General features: G+C 41.8%; 1 protein-coding gene across 2 annotated transcripts in view; it reads right to left on the bottom strand.

The window, feature by feature from the left end:
- LOC128620620 (ADP-ribosylation factor-like protein 15) overlaps nucleotides 1–24,655 on the bottom strand; it is a 73,574-nt gene that overhangs the window by 30,439 nt on the left and 18,480 nt on the right. For both annotated transcript variants that reach the window (XM_053645828.1, XM_053645827.1), the window contains 2 exons: nucleotides 24,308–24,367; nucleotides 7,235–7,443 (listed from right to left, as the gene is read on the bottom strand). In XM_053645828.1, coding sequence (XP_053501803.1) covers nucleotides 7,235–7,443; nucleotides 24,308–24,367 — 269 coding nt within the window. The remainder of the gene's footprint in view (nucleotides 1–7,234; nucleotides 7,444–24,307; nucleotides 24,368–24,655) is intronic.

The raw sequence follows: 24,655 nt of genomic DNA on the forward strand, positions 1-24,655 counted from the left end.
ATGAAATATCTATCCTGACCACTCCCCTCCCAGTCTAGAATGGTCTGATGACCGTAGATGCGTCTCCTGAAGAAATGCAATATTTATATTAAGCTCTTTCAGATGTGTACCTTCCTTAGCTTCAAAGGATGATTAAGTGCCTTAACATTCCAGCTCACGAAATTAATCATACTACCATCCGACCCTCTGGGAATACTGAAGCAACTCATAATGAGAGGGGAAAAAAAAGGTTAGATATCAGAGCCCTACAGGGAACCTAGAATAACCGCAGATGGGCCACAACACAGATGTCTGGCAAATTAAACACAATAAACGACAAAGTCTGGCACACCCTCCCCGTAACCCCACTCCCGACAGCACCTACAGGAACAGGGTGCTCACCATACCCTCCCAAAACAAATCCGCACATTCAGTGCTTGTGTGGAGGAACTCTATACAGCCTACTGCTCAAGCTCCCACCGAACCCCTGGTATGAAAAGAAAACCCCAAAAAAAAAAAAAAAAGCATCCTATCACAGTGTAGAAGCACACACCCTATCATAGCGTATATAACAGAAAATAAGACAGCAGTGTTGATCATCCTCCTTATTACAGTAAAAGTCTGATCAAACAGTTATCATCCAGTAAAAGATCAGAGATGATGAATTAGCCGGGGCAATGTTACTTGCTCAGCCCTCTACAGTAGTAACGATATTCTTCTTGACGTAGCTCATCGCTTTGCTTGCATCTATGAACTCCTTTTCCTCTCCGTTGAACGTGATGCAGAGACGGGCTGGAAACAGGATGCCATACCGTACTGCCTGCCGGTTACGGAGCAACTTCCTGACCTCACCGAAGGCCGCCCTGGCCTTAGCCTCGTCTCACCGTTACGCCGGAGCGGGGCTCAAGAGCACGCTCGGCTCAGTATCTCAACGCAGTCCCGGTAGTAGTGGAGTTTGGCTATGATGGCGCATGGTTTCCCCTTCTTCCTCACAGGACCCAGGCTTCTATGAGAGCGGTCCACAAGCACATCTCTATCCAGCTGTAGTATTTCTCTCAGTAGTTCCGAGACGATGTTGTAGAGCTGGATCCATTTGCTTCCGCCACCCCCAGAATTCTGATGTTACATCTCCTCAGTCTTCCCTCCATGTCCTTGCACTTATTTCTGAGTCCAGTCACCTTTACTGCCAGGTCATTCACCGTAGTCTGTAAGACTGCCACGTCGTAAAACCAGGTCGTTAGCCCATCTTCCACCTCTTTAATTGTAGCTTTCATCTGGTTGATTTCGGAATGAATTGCGGCCGTATTGTTCTTTATTTCCGCTTTCACCGCTTGCAACTCATCCTTGAGAAAGTTGAAACCTTCAGCAAGTGCACTTTTCAGCTCAGTTTTGATCACCGGAGCAATGTCGGCCCTTAGTGAAAGCAGGATATCCGTCTTCAAGGTTTCAGCATCCATCTCTTGGCTGTTCGGCCGGGGCGGGGGCTCCGAGCCCGAAGAGGCAGCAGAACTAGTGGACGAGGCAGTGCTGGGTCTAGATTTGGTTGACTCGGTGAATTTATATTTCTGCAAATTTGCCGTCATCTTCACGAAATACATGTACATTTAACTTAAGAAAATATGTTCGAAACAGCGTTTGCTAGCATTTAACTATGAAAAACACTTATTAACTTAAAAAAACAGAAGTTCGACGGGAGCTCAAACTAAACCCGACCTACTCCACTGCCAGCTCCTCAGTCTCTCTTTTCTGAAGACTTCCTGACTGTTACAAGGCACTGACACTGGAGACTCCTTCTACAAAAGTTCAACCTTACGAACTATCGCATGTTTTTTTTTTAATCCCTTTACACGGAGCCGTACGAGTCCCTGTGAACGAACTGTTACTATACAAACAATAACGTATCAGAACGAGTGCGTTAATCAAGCACCTTCTGAACAATCAGATTCGAGAATTCAACATTATTACGCTATGAATAAACTTAACATATCCCATTCCTGTCTTTGTTGTACGGGATATAAAGCTTGGTCCAAGGCCAGGACCTCTCTGAATAAAAGATTTGCTGTCTCTGGTCTTTTTCTATTCTCTTGTCCTCTCCTGACCTCCAGACGGCAATAAAAGATGATCATGTAAATTCAGCCTGTCCATAGTGAGCTTCAGCAGCCAGCCAGACTCGCAGTCAAATGACCGCAGAGACACACACACACACACGCACACACACAAACACACACACTGCCGTATTACATGTAGAGCATCCAGACTGAACGTGCCGGCTGGCAACTTAGTGCAGCGACAAATAGTAGGCCAGGACAAAGTTTCAGCACAAAGGAGCCGGCTCATTTCCTAGTAGCGTTTCCTAAACGGTCATTTCCTTTCGAGCAACTCAATCTCAAGACTGCTACACAAAAAAGATAACACCCAATGAAGCTTCCTGATAGCCGAAACGGTTTGGCGAACATTTTGTCTCACAAAGATTACCAGAGTAATCCTTATACGTTTTGCTTCGTTATTATTGCCGCCTCAGTCAATTGTTATGCCACTGTGTTTTCGTGTTGTCTGTGCGTCCGTCCGAGATTCTCGCTGGAGAGATATCTCAAGTACGAGTGCTCGAACGTTTGTTGGATTTATATGGAATCGTCTTTGTAACTAGTAGATGAACTGATTAGATTTTGGAATTGATCCAAACAAGGTTAAACGTCTGAAACAGTTTACGATCAACAGCTTCCTCTAGGTTCCAGGTATATTTTAAGAAGGACTAGACTTGTCGGAAGAGGCATCCCTGTCGATGCCGTTGGTATTGAGCTCTGCTTGTTTTCCATTCATTTTCCTTCCACTTCCGGACTTTCTGTCCAGACTTCTCCATCCCCGACAACAGATTCCAGCACTTTTAGGGGATCCCCAGACGTTTCCAAGCCGACCGTGAGATAGGATATTTCCATCCAGTAGGATTTCCCTGATAAATCTTTACCAGGAGATGAACAGAGGACATCCTTGTAAGGCGCCCAACCAACCTCAGCCAGATTCTCTCAATACGAAGGACCTTTACTCCGAGGCGTTACTCTGAGGTTCTCCCAGATTGTCGAGTAACCTTGCGGCAGAATCTTATTTCCGTTGGCTGTACTTGCCTTATTCCACCAGTAACCACCAACAGATTGTGACCATATCTGAGGATAGGGATGAAGCTTGACCAGTAAACAGAGCTTGGTCCACAAAATGAGCTGCTGTTTCACCACTACAGACTAGTACAGAGACTGTAACACCGTTGTCGCTGACCCGATCCGTTTGTTAATTTCAAGTTCACCTTTTCCATTTCCATTTTTAAGATACTTAAACGCTCCCATCAGGGGAAAAGTCTCTCCCCTCACATGAATCAGCTACACCCATTTCCATTAAAAATAAAATCTGTGTGGTTCAGTAGAGATATTTCCATAATGCCATTCAGATCTATTTCACATGAATATGTTAGCCTATTATATTGGATGGTGGGAAGGCAGGACTATATGGACATGACCTTTGGTCAGAAAATTACTTTAGTGACCTTTAGCAAAGAAATATTATACATAGACCTGTGCTAGTAAGTGGTCCTTAGAGGTGGTCCAATCAATTCTGGACCAAAGCAAGTTGGTTCAAGTTGGTCCAGAAAAAGAAAAACCTTCAAAACACCTGGGAAAGAACTGGCCCATGTCTATATAAATTAGCAATACACAAAGATATGTGTAAAGAACTCATATCTATGTGATTCCAACAAATATACTGTATCTTGTACTCCAACTGAAACTAATGTAATCATGACTGAATAAAAAATGAAAATAATGTGATTCCATTTCCACATGGACTTATGCAAGAGATTATGCAAAGTGGAGGAGATCTACTGACAGCTCTCCCTTTTCTGTCCTTACGTGACTTGCACGTCCTAACTTTAGGTTAATTCTTCAAAATAAAGGCAAACAAAAAAGACATCCAGTCCAGAAAATGTGGTCCTGCAGGTCCGTCCCAGGCCAAACGCACGCTAAAATCGCACGCCGGAATCAAACCAGTATCAGATGGTCCCCAGGGCCAGACATGCGATCCATCGCTATCTACCATCTCTAAGTATCGAGTAGTGCTGGCTTGCTGACCACAACCCCGAGCCATTTCTGATGTGGCCATGCAATGTGTGAGATCTCTCCATCTGATACCGCACTACTCCCTGCTGAGAGAGAATGGCAAACATGAAATATTTGAGCGAGTTGGGGTTGGAGGGGTCTCCGGTGAGAAAAAAAAAAAAAAAAACTGAGGGAGGATTGTGTTTCAGGAATATGTTCCACAAATCTGCTAAAACAGCAAGCATTTTTTTTCCTGATGTCTGTTTCAAGTAGGCAACACCCAGCCATAGTAAATTCAAACCAATGGCACAGAGAATGTCAATCAAACTGTGACTGCTAGGGAAGTTTAAAACCAGTTGATGGATCTCAATATTCAGAATAAACCAATTTGAATCAGTCTCAAATGAAACTCGATTGCAACTTTGTTCCCTTTACGATGAATGAGGTGTGGTCAATCCCAGCAAATGAGGCATGGCCTCGGTGTCCATCAGTCCGAGCTTATTTATCACAGTGAAGGTCGTGTGACCTTAGCAGCCACCAGTCCCAGAAAAGGAGGTGTAGCTTCTGTGCCTGTCAGCCCCAGTGAAGGAGGTGTGGCCTTTGTGCTCATCAGTGCAAGGGAAAGAGGAGTGGCCTTTCTGAGGTCAGTCAAAGTATAGAAGGTGTGACCTCTATGCCCATCTGTAGCGTGGCCTATTTGATAATCAATCCAAGTTAAGGCAGTGTTGCCGCTGAGAAGGCAGTGCTGCCGCTGTGAATGCCTCTCTGCCCACGTGTCCCAGTGATGTAGTCATGGTCTGAGTGCCAGTCAATCCCAGTACAGGTGGTGTAGCCTGTGTGCCAGTCAGTCTGAGGGAAAAAGGCATGGCCTTTGTGACAAAAATTCCAGAAGCAGAGACGTTTCCTCATTACCCATGATTCCAAATAAAGGAGGCATGGCCTCTGTGCCCATCGGTTTGAGTAAAGGAGGTGTGGTCTCTGCATATTGGTTCAGTGAAGGAGGTGTGGCCTCTCTGCTCTTCAGTCCACAGAAAAAAGGTGTGGCCTCTGTAAAAGTCACTCCAAATTAAGAAAGCATGGTTTCGTTGCCCGTCATTCTCAGTGAAGGGCATGCGGCCTCTGTGCAGGTCAGTTGATGTGAAGGAGGTGTGGCATCTGTGCCCATCAATCAAGTAAAAGAGGTGTGGTCTCAATGTTCATTAGTTCCAGTGAAGGAGATGTAAAAGTAAAGTGTGCAAAGTAAAGAGGAGCGGCGTCTGTGAGAGACAGTCCATGTAAAGGAGGCATGGCTTCAGTGCCGGTCATTCCCAGTGAAGAAAGTGTGGCCTCTGCACCTGTCAGTCTAATTAAAGCAGGTGTGGCCTCTGCGTCCATCAGTCACAGTGAAGGAGGCATAGCCCGTGTGCTTGTCATTCCCAGTGACTGAGGCATGTCCTCTGTGGCCTTCAGTCCCAGTGACTTTTTTCGTTTTGTTTATTGAACTTAAACATTGCGCAATACTAAACAATGCTGCATCCTGGCCTGTTGTAAATTAAAATGATGCCGTTCAGTTCAAGCCTTCGCTTAGGTTTAAACAGAAAAATGGGCATCCGTATCTACAGTAGGGAGCGAGAAAAGGGGCAGCCAACTGTGAGAGCCTCACTTTGACATCCACGAGTGAACTGGGATGTGTTATTCTCCAAAGCCTGATATTTACTGCTCACTCAGGATCACTTCATGGCTAGTTAATTAGCGCTTGGTGTATTGGCTTGCATCCTGCAGCCCGCAGGCCAATTTCACCACCACCACAGAAAACAGATGTGCTAGTGTGTGTAAGTGTGTGTGTGTGTGTGTGAAAGAGAGAGAAAGCTAGCATGTGTACATACTTACACTTCAACAGTCCAACTTTCTGCAGCTCAACTCAGCTATGATTCAAACTACACACACACGCAGAAATAAACACATGGGGTCTGAGAAATCCCAAAAAGGAGGCTGTTATATTAAAATCTGCAACAGGAGAAAAATCGCGCACATTCCAACTGTTCATCCGTACTAAGACACAACTTTATAATTAGTTTCGAGTGTCATCGCGTGTGTTTCGGATCCGCGCTCGAACCTGACTCTTCCCGCATGGAATGAGAAAACGTGATAATCAAACTGTAATTTCTCCAAGACAATGCCACGTTGTTGTTGTTGTTGTTTTTTTTAAATCATGATGTGAAACAATTAAAAATGCAGAGAGACTTGTAGATGAATGGAGGGATGGTGGGGAATCCCCTGGTGATGCGAGATCTGTTAGTGTTTGTAAATAAGTTAATTCCTTAAAGACGGAGGCACAGGCCTGGTATCCAGAGTGCTGGCTGATGCTAATAACAGTTTAGAGTCTTTTAGAAGAGTCAGAACACAGTCATGCTCAGTCCTGGCTTGAAAGGAAAGGATCGCAGCTCATGGTCGGCTTGTCAAGGGCCGTGTTTAAGAGCTGGGATTTGAACTCACGATGTTTTGTGCATCTGTGTTTGTGTCTCTGTCCATGTACCCGTGTGTGACATGTCATTCACACTATCTAGCTCTTGTGTATGTATAAGCAGAATGTGTGTGTGTGTGTGTGTGTGTGTGTGCGTGCGCATGCACAAGCGTGCGACACCCCCACAGTGTCCATCACTTCCTGTATATCATAAACACCCTGCTCATATGAAAGCGGTGTGTGTGTGCGCGCGTGTGTGTGTGAGTGAGAGAGAGAGAGAGAGAGATTTCACATTCACTGTCTAGCTTTTGTCTATGTATCAGCAGTGTGTGATGTTACACCCCCATAGTGTCCATCACTTCCTGTTTATAATATATACACCCGGAAACCTGCGTGTGTGTGTGTGTGATGTCTCACTCATTGAGCAGCCCTTGTTTGTGTATAAGCAGTGGGTGTGATGTCACATTCACAGTGTCTAGCTTTCGTGTATGTATAAGCTGTGCGTGCGTGTTTGTGTGTGTTAATGATGTCACAGCCCGTGTCCATCTCTTCCTGTACAGTATCATACAGTACATACACCCTGCCCATATGAAAGCTGCGTGTGTTGATACATTCACATCGTCTACCTTTTGTATGTGAGATGTCACGCCCGCACGGTGTCCATCATTTCCTGTTTATCACATATATAACGTTGCTGTGTGTGTGTGTGTGTGTGTGTGTGTGTGTGTACCTCGTGAATGGTGCGTGCTGCCGGTTTGTCCTGCTGGTTGGCGAGGATGAGGAAGGGCAGGGTGCAGAGCTGTGGGTGCTGCAGGGCCGAGTGCAGCTCCGTGCGCGCCGCCTCCAGATCTTCATCAGATGAGGCGCTGTCTAACACAAACACCACGCCCTGAGAGCCCTGATAGTAACGGCTCCAGTACTTCTTAATGGAGTCAGCTCCTGAAAAACACACACAATGCACGCACACACACACACACACACTTAACAGAGATGCACCTATACATGAAATCCTAGTTGCACACACACACACACAATCTATACTATATATATATATATATATATATATATATATATATATATATATATATATATATATATATATACACACACACACCACACACACACATGCATATACATATATATATATGAAAAATCTACTAAAACATTTAAGCAAATAAAAGACGTACACCCAAACTGAACCAAATAGTAACACTCCAAATAACAAATAAAAAGTTGACGTCCAAAATGAATCAAAAAACACTTCAAATAACACAACAAAATGCGTCAGTGATAGTTTTTATTTCGCCTCTAGAGGCCGCTCTCGTTCTGTATAAACCCAGTACTCTTCAAGGCCGCTCCCGCAACGGACGCACCCGGGAAGCACTACAGTATCGGTGTGAATTTTTGCCAATGAATTCGCAAAACCGATCGACCAGTCGACCTCTAGTCTAGCGACAGTGACATCAGAATCAAGATTTCTCACTTCTATGCTAATTAGACACAACGCAGTAAAGCGACATACTCAAATGATTATCTCGAAAGATTCCTTGGACCAGTCCAATAGAGTGTGTGGTCTGACGTTTCTTCAGTTATCCATTCGCATCCCTGTTTACTTCCTACATGCGAGTAGTTCCCGTCTACTGTTTGACGCAAACATGGAAGTCGCGGTTTCATCTTATTCCGCCATAAACGACCTCTCATTCATTGTGTATAGAGACGTTACGAAGAAAAATAAAGCTTTGGAAGTTTTTTCACTTCAGCATTAAGGTAGATTTTATAACGTGGTTTATTTATTTATTTATATATTTTTGACTATTTTCTTCTTTCCGTCACTGCTGTCATTTATTGCGTTTTTATTATTTGCCTATTTTACTACTTCGTTTATGTCTAGCTTTTGTTCTCTGCTTCTCACTTCTCCCCCACCGTGTGTGAAATGTGCCATATACATAAAGTTTTTTCTTCTACGTGTTGTTCTTCTCCTCCTTCTTCTTACTGACAGTCTGAGCGAGGAAGACAACATTCAGTAGCGAGGGTTAATCCTTCGCACAGAGAACTTAAACTGCACTTTTGCCTTATATTAAACACAATATTTAATTGTATCTGATCCCTATTTATTTAAAAATCAAGCCTGAAAACATGTGTAACGCTAACAAGTTACACAAAACATCTTGGCAGCTGAATGACGGTGGAAAGTGCAGAGAGAATTTCGACATAACTCCGGCATTAGCGTGGCTGGAACATATTGAGAAGGGGGGGGGGGGGGGGAAGTAAAAAAAAGGGAAAGTAAAAAAAAAAAAAAAAAAAAAAAAAAAAAAGAGGACCGCATTTCTCTTTCCCAATATCCACTCCGGCTCTTGCGTTATGTATTTTTATGACTCCAAGCCGGCGTGCCAGCTCCGGCTCGGCTCGGGGGGCCTGCGTGCGGGGGGGAGCTGGGTCCAGAGGAAGAGGCTCTCGCCGCTGCAGCATGTTTTCTTTAAAGCCGACCCTGAGAGAGTATTAAAACGATTTCTTCTGATGGCCAGTCTACAGCACAGTTCAAATGCACTCTTTTTTACAGTGCACATATGGTTTCTCTTGCGCCGAGCAATTTCGGAGGGGTACAAAAATGCGGCCACCAAGACGCACAGACGCAGCATGGCTTTGGTTAGAGGGAATCGCTAAAAGGGGGGGGTGGGGGTTGGAGGGTGGTGGGGGGGTTGAGTGGGGCGCTTTGGACCCGAAACTGTGAAGAAACGAAGCCCGAAGCGCCTCAGACCTCTCCCGTCCTTCAGAACATAATGAACTGTATTAATCACAAGCTCGCTACAGCTCTTTCCGTTTACGTGGAGTGACGGCTCCATAAAACATCTCCAGACCAGCGCTCGTCATCCTCATGCTCCACAGATTTATCTCTGATTTTACTTAATTTATATTTATATATTCTTTTTCAGACTTCTTAGTGTGGCGAGCAGTGAAGGAACGCTAGCTGGGATCGGCTTGGCGTGATCTCACCGACGTGATTTAAACCAGCTCCTACAGGCTCCTGGTGAAGGAAAGCTGCAGGAATTTGTAAAGCCGTGTTGATATACGACGCATTCTGTCGGTCTTTTCCCTGATCCCTGAACCCGAGACCTCACCGAAAAGCTCGTAACAGGATGATGAACTCGACTCAGGTGTGTTAGAGCACTGAAGTACTACAGTGAGCAAAATTGGGCGGGCAAAATATAAATTTATTAGCGAGGCCACCGGGCAAGTACAAGCTCCAGAGTGCTGCCCGGTCCAGGAAACTCAAATCGTTCTTCTAACGAAGTTTTCAAACGCACCACCGTATCTGTGTTCTTGGCAAAGAGTCAGCAAGTCGCTGCCCAACATTTCAGCTATGAGCTAAGCTGTTTCGTCCTCAAAGACGAAATACATCAACGCCTGACAAGAATCTTCATTCTCTCACAACATGTTTAACCTTTGACCATGAGGTCACCATTACTAATAGCAGGAAAGCTGAAAGACAGCTGGAATTTTTGTGAAATTCTTTGCGTATTCCTATTTCTGGGAAGACCGTCAGTCATCCGTGCACGCTAATTTAAATCGTTCTAGATTGTACTTTGGCCCGTTTCATCAGACCACCATTAGGCACCTTTAGGCCAATGAAAACTTGTTTTGCTAAAAAGTCAATAATTAGAATTAGTGACTATTTTCTTTCTCTGGTTGCCGAACCTACGTATAAAAAGCGAAAAGCTTATCCCAGGTTACCGATTTGTTCAACACTACAGGCAGAATTATACTTCAATATTATAATTACGTGTACCCTTATGCAAAATGGCTGCCACGTGTATCCTTTGGTCGTTTGGAGTCTCGCTTGTCTGCACATCCTCAGAAATTACCACGACGCATCCACATGGTGCAATACCGACGTATACCACCGTGTGCCACTGTGTCTCAAATCACAGTATCACGTTATGTACTAATCTTGACCTCAATTACCGAGCACTATCACTAGCCAGTTTTCCAATTACAGTTAGTGGGTGAATATTAAAAGCCTCTCATGTCACCTTCAAACCTACAAAAAGCCGTTATGCGTACCAGTCTTCTGGATTTTCTAGCTCAGTAAATACTTTTAAATGGAAGGAATGTCTGAGCTTTCGATTTGAGATGCAGATCATGACAACAATCACGACGACGGCGGAAAGTTTTGAGCTTGTTTAACATTCGACATGCGTGAAATCACTAAACGTTTTAAAAGTTCCACTGGATGAACAGGGACGTTTTGGCGCTGATGAGCCCTCTTATGGGGGTCACTTTTAACCCCCCAGACATACATAACATACACAAGCGAACGTGTGAACCAATGTCACTGCTGTTTCTGCCCCATGCATGTAAAGTCACTTGTCAAGTATAAACCAGCCTAAAGAAGGATTAGGAACCTTCCACATATTCCCATTGTTCCATAAACACTCATTTTCCAGAAACCAATAACACCAACTTTCCATGAGACCAAACAGAAATGTTTAGAGAATTTACCATGCAAAGAATCCTGGGTTTCCTTTAAAGACTTTTAATGTCAATAAATTCCATTAAGGTTCGGCTACGGAAAAGAAATCTGAATAAACAATGAACACGGCTGAACAGCGACAATTCTGACTGAACGCTTAACCGTTAATGATGGTGTTTATGGTTTATTTATAAGACGATATGAAGTGGTTTTGCTTCTCGCTGCCGCTTCATGTTACCACTTCTGACTCGGAACAGATGAGACATTGGTTTTGAATTTGAAGCGGAGAATAAACGCATACTTCACTGTCCATTCATCTTTCAACATTTCTGTTTTAAATGTCACTGAAGGTTTTTTTACCAAGTCTTCACTTCATTAATCAGACCAGAGAGATCAAATGAGGTTTTCTAAATCTACGAGTCTATGAAAAAAAAATAATAAATTAAAAAAAAATAACTGCCTTGAGCTTAATAATTTACATAAAAGTATGTAATTGGCCAGAATACAGAATGTTACAGAATCTGCGATGGATAACATAAAAAAAATTTACATTGCTGAACTATGGGCAGTTTTTTTTTCCTATTCCTAAACTCCTACCTTTCCGGGGTTTTTTGGTCTTAATTTTTGTTTGGACTTTAATAGAGAAATCAATGCTCTGCCCATTTTAGTGTTTAGTAAATGTAGAGGGTTCTCCAGGTTCCAGGTTAAGAACCTCCGATTTAACACGTCTCTTTGTTGTTGGGTTTTATTATTTTTTATTTATTTCTTGTTTGTCGACTGGTTGGTGATTGGACGAATGGGTTGCCTAACATGGCATGACGAGTACTTGAGCACTCATATTTTTGTCCGTCTTTAAAGCGCACCTATTACGGATTTGAAACGTGCCTAATTTTTTTTTAAAGCTCTCATACAAAAAATTTATGTGCAAAAAGGTAAAAAAACAAACAAACAAATAAACAACACTTTAACGTGCTCATCATTTAAATTGCAGCATTACCTTTCCCCCAAGTGACACAAACGACTCGTTAAATGATCCGTTCTAAAGGATTCGTTCTAAACTCCTCCTTTCAGAGAGCATGCTCTGCTCTGATTGGTCAGATGTCCCACTCTGTTGTGATTGGTCTACCGTGTGCTTCGAAAAGTAAATGCCCACTACCATAATGAGTTTCGGCTCCGCCTGTCAGCGAGCGGCCAATGAAGACCAGAGGCTTTTTATTACAAACCTACGTAGGTTAGTACAGGAAGTAAAGTGTGGAATCACTAACGACTCGTTTCAGCTGTTCAGAATCGATTCCTTCTTTTGCGAGTCGATAACTCCCAAAGGAGAGTTTGTCGTACTCGATGATTTGTGAAACTTTGCAGACTTTTTACATTCTCAAACAGCTCTAACACACTACATGAAAGGTAATATCTGAAAAACCATAACAGGTGCACTTTAATGATGCTCCATTGACTAGACCTGCTTGTTACCAAAAAAACAAAAAACAAAAGGTTCTCCACGATCCCCACTGTTTGTTTGTTTGCTTTTTGCCAGATTTGCTCCAGACTGCCGGACTGTGATGTTTCCGTACATGCAAGAACGACTCTTTTGCTAACGTTTCCGTCAGATGATTCTTTTATATGTTTCTTTTTTCCAAAACGGATTTGCGCCTCCCTACGTCTACATCACCGATATCCTCAGACAGCGGATCTCCGAGATCTTCAGGTCTGCAGATTTCAGCTAAAACTCAAAAGGTCACCATGGTTTTGCAGTCACTACCCCGAGGCCGCTCTCATCTTAGCATTCGGCGCTTGTCGGGTTGCGCTATCCCGTTCATCTGTGCCGACGGCATCGGCGAGTCATCGCTTTCACCAGCAACCAGGGAATTCCTTCTGACATCCTTCACCCTCTGACTCACTGCGGTGAAAATCCTCACCACTTCTAACCTCAGATTTTACCCAACTCTCTTATTGCTCTGTTACTAATTAAGACTTTCTGTCTAAAGCCCCCGGAAATCTAAAAATAACTGTTGACTTTATGACGTCTACATCCCAGAGATCATAATCTTGGGTAAAGCTTGCATAAGCTCTCAACCAACCACACAGCTGATGGTGCGTATTCCTCCCACGGCGCTTTTATCAAAACTACACATTCCCACTCGAACGGCGTCTTGCTCAAATCTAGCACACAAACCAGAGAATCAAACGCACTACTAGGTTCGGGCGATATGACAAAAACATCACATTACGATTCTCAAAAACTTTACTACGATACACAATATTTAGCTTTGATGAACTTCCAGCAAAACAGTCATGTTGTATAAAAATAAATAAATAAACAAACAACATGAAAATTGTAGTTTGATGATACTTTTATTTAATACCTAGAAAAGAAGACAATTTTACAATTCTACAGACTGTGACATGATATCGTATCATGATATTGATACGATATCACCACATCACCCAGCCCTATGCTCAACTATAGCCTACTGTAATAATTCTATAATTTGCTACACATAGCGTCCTCCGGATGTTTTGGCGCCCTTAATGAAAAATACAGGAACACAAATAAACAATAAGTGCTTGTATACATTTATTATATTGTATCGACAACCCCGATTCCAAAAAAAAAAAAAGTTGGGATGCTGCGTAAAATGTAAATAAAAACAGAATGCGATGATTTGCAAATCTCAAACTCGTATTTTATTCGCAACAGAACGTATCAAATGTTTAAACTGAGGAAATGTACCGTTTGAAGGAGAGGGGGGGGGGGGGGAAAGGTGATTTTGAATTTGATGGCGTCAAGAAAAGCTGGAAAAGTACGTGTTACTGAAAAGAAACGGCTGGAGGAACGTTTCAGAACTTATTAGGTTAATTGGGAACAGGTCAGTAAGATGATTGGGTACAAAAAGAGTATCTTAGAGCGGCGGTGTGTCTCAGAAGTAAAGACGGCAGAGTTCAGACTTCCGAATCAAGTCGAATGCAGTAGAACATTCCTGATCCACTCCAAATAATGTTACGGTAACTCTCTTTTCTTTTCTGTTATGTTCTTCTTTCCACTCATCTATCTTTCAGCATTCTTCTCCTGACAATATTCTGTATCTCATAACGGCATGACGTCCGACGTTAAAGATTAGACTGTTCCTCACCGAGCTATGTTTCTGCGCACAAATACACGGTCCTTTTACAGCATTTTTTTTAATTAACTACACTGCACGTAAGCCGGAAAACAGGATCTCCCTCTACCATCAACAAACTTCTGCTGAGCCTCCCAGCTCTGCTTAGCAACGTCATATAAATACATATCAGCATTTCCCTGAGTGGCCAAGACCCTAGATTATAACGGTATCCTTCTAATCGCCGTTATCAAACTGATATCTTCCTTAAACTTCCTTAATCTCCAACCATAGATCATGTTCTCCAGTGGAGCTGCTCTTACCCCAGAGGAAGCATCTTTCCATCCATTCTGTTCCTGTCACCTCATTATTTCGCCATTTGTTTCTGGTTTTATCCTTTGTCTATTTTTAAAAACCCTGATCTCCATCCAACCATTCTGGATCCATGAGCGACCTAAACCTTCCATTAGGGGGGGAGAAAAAAACAAAAACAAAAACGTTGTCGTATCTCAATAACAATTGTTTCAATCTGGCTTCTGCACAACACACAGCCATTTCAATCTGGTTTTCGTACACAGAACTGCGCTGCAATGGACCTTTTAACCTTTCTTACACGTCCTCAAATATTCTCCTGGATTCACACAGGACGATTTCCAGACAAAAAAATAAAAATAGCATCGGCAAAGAATTCTGAGGTCACGATTGGTGGTCTTGACATGCTGACATTATCAGCGGCTGGGTTGGCTTCACGACAACCAAAAGCGATCGATAAAGTTAGGCCAGAAATTTTGGAGTAAAAAAACCTGTGCGTGAGCGTTGCTACGGCGCCGTTCTAAAATCCACCAATCGGCAGTCTGTACAGGATTTCGTGGAATCTTTCTGATCATTGCAGCAAAAAATGAGGGTTTTTTTTTTTTGGTTCTTTTTTGCGGAAAACTACTCGAATCGCCACGGATTTGTTCTGCACGCTCTTCGTGTGAGGTTTCTTGGTAAATGAGACCTTTTAGCTGTACTCATGTTCGACGCACGTGAATCGAAGAGGGCTTCTCGTCTCTCGGCCCAGGTCTGCGTAAAACCTGAGGTTATTTAGAAAAATTACGAGCTCCTCCGAACATTGCTTGATTTTACGTTTATTTCTGGATTAAACGCAGGAAGGGCTGATTAGAAGGATGGCGTAGGATGACGCCGAACTCGAAACGTGAACGTTTGAGCAAGTCGTCATTTAAAATCATACTGGAACTATAACGTTACCAGGCTAGACGTCGCAAAGCTACAACACGAGATAAACAGAAAAAAATATCCTTAGAATTTCCTATAAGCTTGCTTTTTTTCTTCTTCAGGTTTGTGTTTACGTGTAATCTGACAGGAAGAACACGTTATCGCGCCGTCTGTTATACAGTTTGGCTGAATGTTCGTTTCAGATCTCGTACAGCATCGCAAGTAATAAATGTTTTAAGAAGCACGCTGAAATCACACGCTAATGCAAGACAGGAAGCTGGATTAGTTGGATATCGATGCGGAACATTATTTATTTCAAAGCCTGGACTGGTCAAGGATACCACAGTTCACTCCTGTGAGCTGGTGTTTCATCTTGTTCACACCAGGAAGCAAAGAAAATAATGCAAATTGTCAAGAACTGACTGGACACTAAAAAATACTTTTGTACCAATTATCATTCCTTTTCTTTGTGACAGAAATTCTGGACCAAAAAAAAAAAAAATCTAATCTGAAGCTAAAAGGACACCTTGTTGGCGCTTTGTAAGCAAAACCTCCACAAAATTAGATACGTAATGATGCGTATCTAATACGAGTATCGCATCACGATATGATTTTGTTTTCTTTCTTTTTTTTAAATGGCCAGATCACATTCCAAACCGACAGCTAAACTTTATCTGGAGTCCACAAATTAAACTTTTGAACCTCATGCTCCTAATTTTCTGAGAATGAGGAGTAAACTTTATGGAAGCTTTGGTCTCGTCTTGTTTACTGTAACCCCCCCATTGGCAGTCCTAAACAAAACAAATGCACACTTCACTTCAAAAGGTCCATTTGGCTGCTCCATTTTAGCCCATTAAAAAAAAAAAACACACACACAACCTCTCTATAGTTTAGCTGAGCTTCTCTCGTACGTTCCTGAGTAAAGTACGAGTCTCGGGTCTTCCGGCACTTGATTTCTGACTGGGAGGAACTGTAGGTTCTCCCTAAAATGCCCCGTCCTCCATCTCCATTTGCACCCCCTGGGATCAAGGTCTGGGATCAGATCTTTCAGCATCACATCCACTCTAATATCTCTTCCTTTAAAATCCAGCTCTCCTTCCTTTCTCAATGCTTCCCATCTCTGTTTATTATAACGTGTAGGTAGGATTTAAAAAAAAAAAAAAAAAAAAAAAAAAAAAAAAGGCTTTTGTTTTGTTTTATAATGATTGTAACGTAATATGTATATTGTGCTGATTATGTTGGTCTCGTTAAGAGTCTCAAACATGAGGGAGTTAAAATGATTACCGTTGATTTTTATGCTGAAATACAAATGAAACCCTTGAGAGATTTTTCTCTTTGGCTCTTTATGCAACTGGCTGGTTTCGCAATTTGAAACATTTCACGATTTCTGAAAAACATCTGAACAATCCTGAAGAGGATTGTAAAAAAAAAAAAAAAAAAAAAAAAAGTAATTTGGACAAAAAGATTGGACTATAAAACCAAACGTTCATATTCTCCATCTTCAGTAAGCGCTTTGTCCCGGTCAGGATCACGGTGACGTTTGATGTTAATTAAATCAAGAACAACTTGTTTCTTCGTGCACCAGGGTTTAGATGTCGCTAGACGTAACGCAGAAATGTGCGAGGTGTTTACTGGGAAAAACCCATTTCCGACAATTTTTCCCCCCATCTCGTCTTTACTGATGCAAACATTTCCATCTCAGCAAAGTGCATAAAACTTTATTTCCGACATTTAGCTGTTTTTTTCCAGTCACATCTGACTGCTGTTTGCATTTAAAGCTTTAAATTTAAAGCTTTTATCCAAAACAAAAAACACACGCGTTTAAGGAGCCGATTAATCCGAGCACGAAAAGGCTACGCTTATAACTCTTATTTGAGCGCCACGCCTCCACTTCCTGTCTCTGTTTTTCGAGAACTCAACTCTGAGATTTTTGCATAACAATTATTTACTATATGAAGTTGAAACCTCACACACGTTCCCTGTTTCAGACGACTTTTCTCGTCGGCTGGCTACTAAAAACACCGGAGGGAAGTTGTTCTTAGCACCCTATATTCACCTGACCTCCGGTCACGCCGCAAACCGAGCTCTCCGTCGCACCTCGTTCCAGCGCGAACGCTTTACAGCGGTCGGGACGAGTTCGTGACAAGCTCCGTCCGTTCTGTGCCTCCATGCTCGAGGCTTGAGATTGCCAAAAATGTGTTGAAATGGGGGGAGGACCAGTCTAAAACCACTGACAAGCTTCATGTAAAATAAATGTTCCAGCCAACATTATGAGCGCTCGTATATTATATTCAATCAAGCACTTGTCAGTGTAATCCAGGGGCTTCCGTTCAAAAGGGACGGATCACCTTAAAGACTAGCTGTGATGACATCTCGTTATGTATTAAAACACGAGGACGGACTCCCACATCCGATCACGAGATCATCGTTTTCTCAGCCCTCTTCCAGAACACGTCTTCGACTATAACGCAGCAGCAAAACGCTGCTTCTTTTTTTCAACACGAAAAGTCAGAGAACGTTCATTTAAAAAAAAAAAAAAAAAAAAAAACAGAACCCTGTGACTAAAGAGCACTGACCATGAACTGGCTCGCACGTTGTAATCTTGAGTGATTAACCATACGCACACGATTGCCACAGAAATCGTTAAATCATGGCCGGGGTTCCAAAGGAACAGGAAAAAAAAAAGAAAGAAAGAAACTGCAAGTGAGTTAAGTGTTTTCAGATGGTTGCTTTCGAGACGTTAAACGTGAGCATGTGGGGCTTCTTCGCCTGTCAAAGCCTCCGGAATCTCACGTCGTCGTCACGAGGCTGATGGGAAACGCACACGGACGGTTGGCCTGCTTTGATACACCAGCACCCACCCCTACCCTCCCCTTTCTTCCTGGCATCACTCATTCCACTGAAAACTCAACACCGGATCCTTGCCGAACGTCGGTAACGCAGCAGGACAGAGACAGAGAGAGCGTCAGGACGCGAAGCTGCCTCCGTCTGTAAAGCGTGATATGATCTGTAGGGTTCATGTTCGTGACATAACTCTGTTTTTGGTGGGGGTGGCACTTTACAGAGCTCTGTTATTAACTCATCTCCTCACATGAGGAAAAGCTTACGAAAAGAAAACGCGGCATAATGGGGTGCACTCTCGAATTGTCCGGGATTGATAATTACCAAGTAGCAGGACTTGATGAAGAAATGCGTTTGTATTGAAAGTCCAAGTGTGCTGGTGAATTTTCGATTCTGATTGGTCAGAAGGATTCATTTTCTAATAAAGCAGCTCTATCAGTAGTGCAGGGTTATATTAACGCGTTCGCTCTAATATGATACTACAAGAACAAGGTGGAGGAACTGCTCTGTACGGAGCCAAAACAGTGGTTTAAATCTGTGAGGGCATTACTGGGGATGGAAGGAGATAGGAGAGATGTGGTGTCTCAGGATTATAAGATGTTCAACATGAGATTGACACCTTGGCTAAAGATTTTGCTTCTGCACGGGATCAAGTGATCCATACGTCTCCTTCTGAGGAAGATGTTATACAGAAGCTGTCAAATGATAACTTGCCCTTGAGTACTGGGCAAGTTAAGGCTCGACTCAATGACTCGAAGACAAAACGAATGCTGACTGGTCCTGACTGCATTCCTCCTTGGGTCTTAAAGACCTTTCATGAAGAACTGGCACCTGTGTTATGCGATATCTTTAACACGTGAATTCACTATAACATTTTTCCCCAAACACAATGGAGGGAAGCTATGGTCGAAGCTGTTCTTAAAATAGCAAAGCCCAGTTTTTTCCAGCAGATTACCAACAGATCTCATTAAATAGCTGCGTTGGGAAAGTGTATGAAGGAATCCTCAGAGATGCCATTCTGGAGGATACAGCTACAAAGATTGCTCCATGGCTTTATGACTCCACTGACACAGCTCTATTGTAGAGTCAGATTCTACAATTCTGGCAGGAAGCACTTAATAGCAACCCAAAAATGGACATCCATGCTGTTTATGTTGATTTTACTCAACCCTTTGACACAATTGAGCACTGTCAACTGCTTCATGCTCTGGCTGACATGCATGTCAGACGCCCCATTTGGCTCATTGTAAGGAGCTCTCCAAGCAATAGAGAGCAAAGGGTGAAGCGGGGTTCCTGTGTGTCTAACTCCTATCCAATTCCAGATGGTGTTCCCCTGGGGGACTTTTATCCCCTCTCTTTTTTGTCATCTGTATAAACAGCTTGGATTCACGTCTGCCTCCCTGTGTAATTCCTGTGAAATATGCTGATGATCTAACGGTCACTGATCTTCAGAATGGGATCCATACCTGGCCGAACTCAGAAGGCCTTGGATCCAGTGGCAGATTGGGGACAGGAATTTTCACTGGGAATGAATGGAGCATGGATATGGTACTTAGTGCCAGGAGTGATGACAACATCCCCTCTCCTCCTTCTCCTGTAATTTCTGGCCACGTAATCAGTAGAGTCTCCACTTTTAAATCGCTCGGAGTTCAAATTTCATCTGATCAGTCATGGGAAGCCCACATCAAGTATACGATTGCGAAGTCACGCCCAAGGATCTATTATCACAGTGTTGCAAAGAGAGCGAGTCTCCCAATGTTTTAACGCAAATATATATTGACTTTATATACGGCCAGTTATTGAGTATGCCAGCCCAGCTTGGGGTGGACTACCAAAAGGTCTCTCTGAGGAGTTAGAGAGGGTTCAAAAACGCTGCCGTCGGAAAATACTGAAGGTATTCCGACGACTTCTTTCCCATCATTGAGTGAGAGGCGTGATGAGGCCACCATACGTACCCTCACTAACATACTCAAGGACAGTTCGTCGCCACTGTACAGTTTCCTGCCCATGGCTCCAACTTATTTACTTCGTGGACATTAGGAATATGCTGTGCCCAGGTAGAACAAAAAGGCATGAACTTTCTTTTATTCCTCATGCTCTTAAACTGTTTTATAAGTGACATATATATGGTACTTGATGAATTGACTATGATATGTTTTAATACATTTTTTTCAGGTTATGTTTACTAACAGAAAACGTAACTGGTCTTTTATTTTATGTGCATTTAAATTGTTTTAGAAATGCCCTAGATATGATGCGTGATTATGTTTTATGTTTGACGCATTTCAGGTTGTGCTGCTAAAAGGAAAAGTAACTGCGCCATTCTTTTTTGTTCTGTGCTGAAATATCCTGCCTTGTGAAACTTTAAACAAATAAAACTAAATATCATTCGTATAGTAACATTATAGTAAAAAAAAAAAACATCACTGATATGGTATAAGTTTCCTGTATAAATGTTTGCTTAACTTTTATGGGCGGAGGCTCCAGTGTCAGAGGTAAAGCTGTAACTTTAAGTTTTCCAACACGAGGAACTTGATTCGTGGACATTCCAAATCATTCAATGTAACTATAAATGGCTAAAAAGTATGACATGTCGTTTGTTGCTGTGGTATAAGAGGAATAAAACACAATACAGGAAAATTATAACATAACTTCGGGATGTTAACATTAACGCTGCTTCATCACACCACCTCATTGGTGATTACTCTAGATGAACATCACTGTGTGTGTGTGTATAAAAAAAAAGTGTCTATAGTTTAACCTTTTGATCTTTTTTCCAAAACATTAACAAAAATACTTTGCTCTCATGGATATCAAACAATTGCAAACACAACAGAGGTTTATCCAAAAAATATATCTTTGTTAAATCTAGGTGTGCAACAATTATGTTCATCCTTATAATGTCATATGTGAAAAATATATTTGAATTTTATTCCCATTGATATATTAATATTTTTAGTACACCTGGGTGACTAGGAACAGGAAATTGTTCAACCATGACTTCCTGTTTCACAGAGGTATAAATATGAGGTAATGGATAGGCCAAATTCCCTTCGTCATTCATAACAGCGGGTAAGAGCGAGGAATATAGCTGTGATGTGCGGCAAAAGGTTGTTGAGCTTCACACAATGGGGCGTGTCTATAAGAAAATAGCACAAGCATTGAAAATGCCCATTTCCACCATCAGGGCAATAATTAAGAAGTTCCAGTCAACTGGAAATGTTATGAATCGACCTGGAATTGGACGCGTGTCTGTATCGTCTCGACACACTGTGAAGAGGACGGTTCAAGTGGACAAAAAATCTCCAAGGATCACAGCTGGAGAATTGCAGAAAGTCTCCAAAACTACAATCTGAATCACCTACATCACCACAAGCTGTTTGGAAGGGTTTCAAGAAAAAAAGCCTCTACTCTCATCCAAAAACAAACTCGAGCGTCTTCAGTGTGCCGACACTACTGGAACTTCAACTGGGATCGGGTTCTATGGTCAGATGAAACCAAAATAGAGCTTTTTGGTAATAAACACCAGAGGTGGTTTTGGAGCACACAGAGAGGTAGCCGTATGGAAAAGTACCTCATGTCCACGGTTAAATATGGAGGTGGATCTTTAATGTTTTGGGACTGTTTTTCTGCCAGAGGACCTGGACATTTTGTTAGGATACATGGCATCATGGACTCGATCAAATATCAACAGATATTAAATGAAAACCTGACCGCCTCTGCCAGAAAGCTTCAAATGGGCCGTGGTTGGATCTTCCAGCAGGACAATGATCCAAAACATCATCAAAATCAACACAAAAATGGTTTACTGACCACAAAATCAAGATCCTGCCATGGCCATCCCAGTTCCCTGACCTGAACCCCATAGAAAACCTGTGGGGTGAACTGAAGAGGAAAGTCCACCAGCGTGGACCTCGAAATGTGAAGGATCTGGAGAGATTCTGTATGGAGGAACGCTCTCAGATCCCTCACCATGTATTCTCCAACCTCATCAGGCGTTATAGGAGAAGACTCAGAGCTGTTATCATGGTAAAGGGAGCTAGTACAAAGTATTGACTAAAAGGGTGCCAATAATTGTTGCACACCTATATTTAACAAAGATTATTTTTTGGATAAACCTGTGTTGTGTTTGCAATTGTTTGATATCCATGAGAACAGAGAATTTATGTAAATGTTTTGAACAAAAGATCAAAAGGTTAAACAATAAAGACAATTTCACAGCCTTCTTTGCTCATATTTATCAAGGGTGCCAAAATTAATGGAGGACAACGTAGAGATATTTTATATATATATATATATATATATATATATATATATATATATATATATATATATATATATATATATATATATATAAAAATAGTAAAAGTTCTGTCTTTCACTCTTTCACCCCTTCTCACACACAGACTAAAAAAAGATGATGTCCTAAAAAAATAAGTACGCAAACAAAACAGTTTATTACTCACAACAACTAAATCCCCAAATCAAAACCCCGAGTATCAGGTTGCTTGATGTTTTTCTCTTTGGCTTTGGAGACGGTGTGAAATCAAAATAAACATACAGAGCGGGCTTTAGGATTATTTATAAACGCGCCTGTTTGCTATTTTCCGACCCTGTGTGGCGGCGTGGATAATTTCTGGGTTTGAATAGTTATGTTAAATAAAATTCCAAAAAAAACAAGCTTTGGGGGAGATTTTATTTTATTGACGGAAGTCTACAGGATTTCTTTTTGTTTATACTTCTCAAAGAAATCCTATTTCAGGCCTTTAATTATCAACTCCTGTGAAGACATTGGCGACATCTGTCTTACAGATTCATCGTGGAACGCACGTGGTGCATATCGAAGAGACGCGTAAACAGACTGATTAAGGAAAAAGATTCACGGAGTCACGTTGCCGTTTATGTTTATAACGATTCAATAGTCCCGCCCCCTGATAGCAGGACTCTGGTAAGCTAGGCTATATTAAATAGTTCTTTCTAAGTAGAGTACATATTTAAGTGCATATTTTCATCACCTCCGCATTTACATAAGCCCACATTAATAAAAATACAGGTGAAGTTAGATGCTAGAATGAAGCTCGGTTCCGAAACCAGACAACATGTAGTACGGGAACGGGACTCTGTGCACTTTTAGTCCGTTTGTGGAGTCTGTGTAGGTATAAAACACAATTAGATAATTATGTAAATAACTGCTTTACAATGTTTCTGTGCACCACATCTAGTGTTTAATTTCTCCATGACCCTGACCAGGCAGGTGCTAAGGATGAATGAAAGAACGCTAAATGTTCGTGTTAACCTCTTGCTTGACGACGACTTCCGGTGAGCTTTCTTTCATTTAAAAATAAAGAAAGAAAGAAAGAAAGAAAGAAAGAAAGTCTGTCTTGTGTTCATATTTGTTAACATCCTCGGAGTATACGTGACAAGCTTCGCTTGTGTTGTGTTTCACTTCAGGTTCAACCAAAGGTGACCTCTGACTCACCAAACAAATGACCGGGCATAGTTTTGGGGCAAGACATCCCACCAGCTGTCTCTGGTAAACATTTCTGTTTCCAGCTCCCTACAGCCTGTGTGAGTGTGTGTGTGAGTGTGTGTGTGTGTGTGTGTGTGATTCTGTTTCATTACAGTAGACTTAAAAAAACTGACTAGTAATGGTTCACACATCTGCTGGTTAATCATTTGCAGTAGTAATGCAACCTTTAAACTAGTAAAACAAACAAACAAATACAAACAAACAAACAAAAAGGTGATTTGAATTCTTAACGTTATTAACATGTTCCTGGATACTTTGATAAACGTTTCCGAATGTTAGCTTTAGGTTTACTAGAGAAATTCATTAAAACATTTCACTTTTATCATTTAAAATAAATAAAGAAAGAGAGAGAGATGTATAACCAGAATGTTAACTTATTAACAACTTTTAAAACTAAACCAAACTTAAAATCACCCAGAACTGGCTTTTATTTGGGGGGAAATTAGTGACTAGTCCTGCACAACAGTAAGGAAGAACTGTACACCATGATGCTCCCGCCACCATGCTTTGCAGCCCTCCCCCCCCCCCAACAGTGTTAGAGCAACATATTTTTACTGTAAATTAATACATTTTGTACCATTTTAAGAAATTATCTGACAGTACAGACAAAACCCAAGTCTAAAACCCAAAGAGTACACCGCTTACCTCCCAGCTCTTTGACATTTAAGATGGCGTTCTGGAACGGCACTGCTTTAATGCTAAAACCTGCAAACGAAATCAAATCATCACACACTTTAAAAATAAAAAAAATAAAAAATCAAAATCATACAGATTCTCTTCCGAGACCTAGTACAATTCCTGGGAAATGATCATGCATGAAGAGACGATGATGGCATTACTGGGAAAGACGTACCAAGGTGTTTTTTGAGAAGAAAAAAAAAAGAGGCGTTTCAGAAAATGTAAGTGATTTGAAATGAAAATTCCAATAAAAAAAAAAAAAAAAAAACAGATGTGTAATGGGACTTTTTGTGATAAGCGTGACTACGTACATTG

The sequence above is a fragment of the Ictalurus furcatus genome, chromosome 16 (assembly GCF_023375685.1).
Source record: "Ictalurus furcatus strain D&B chromosome 16, Billie_1.0, whole genome shotgun sequence".
In the NCBI taxonomy this organism is placed as follows: Eukaryota; Metazoa; Chordata; class Actinopteri; order Siluriformes; family Ictaluridae; genus Ictalurus; species Ictalurus furcatus.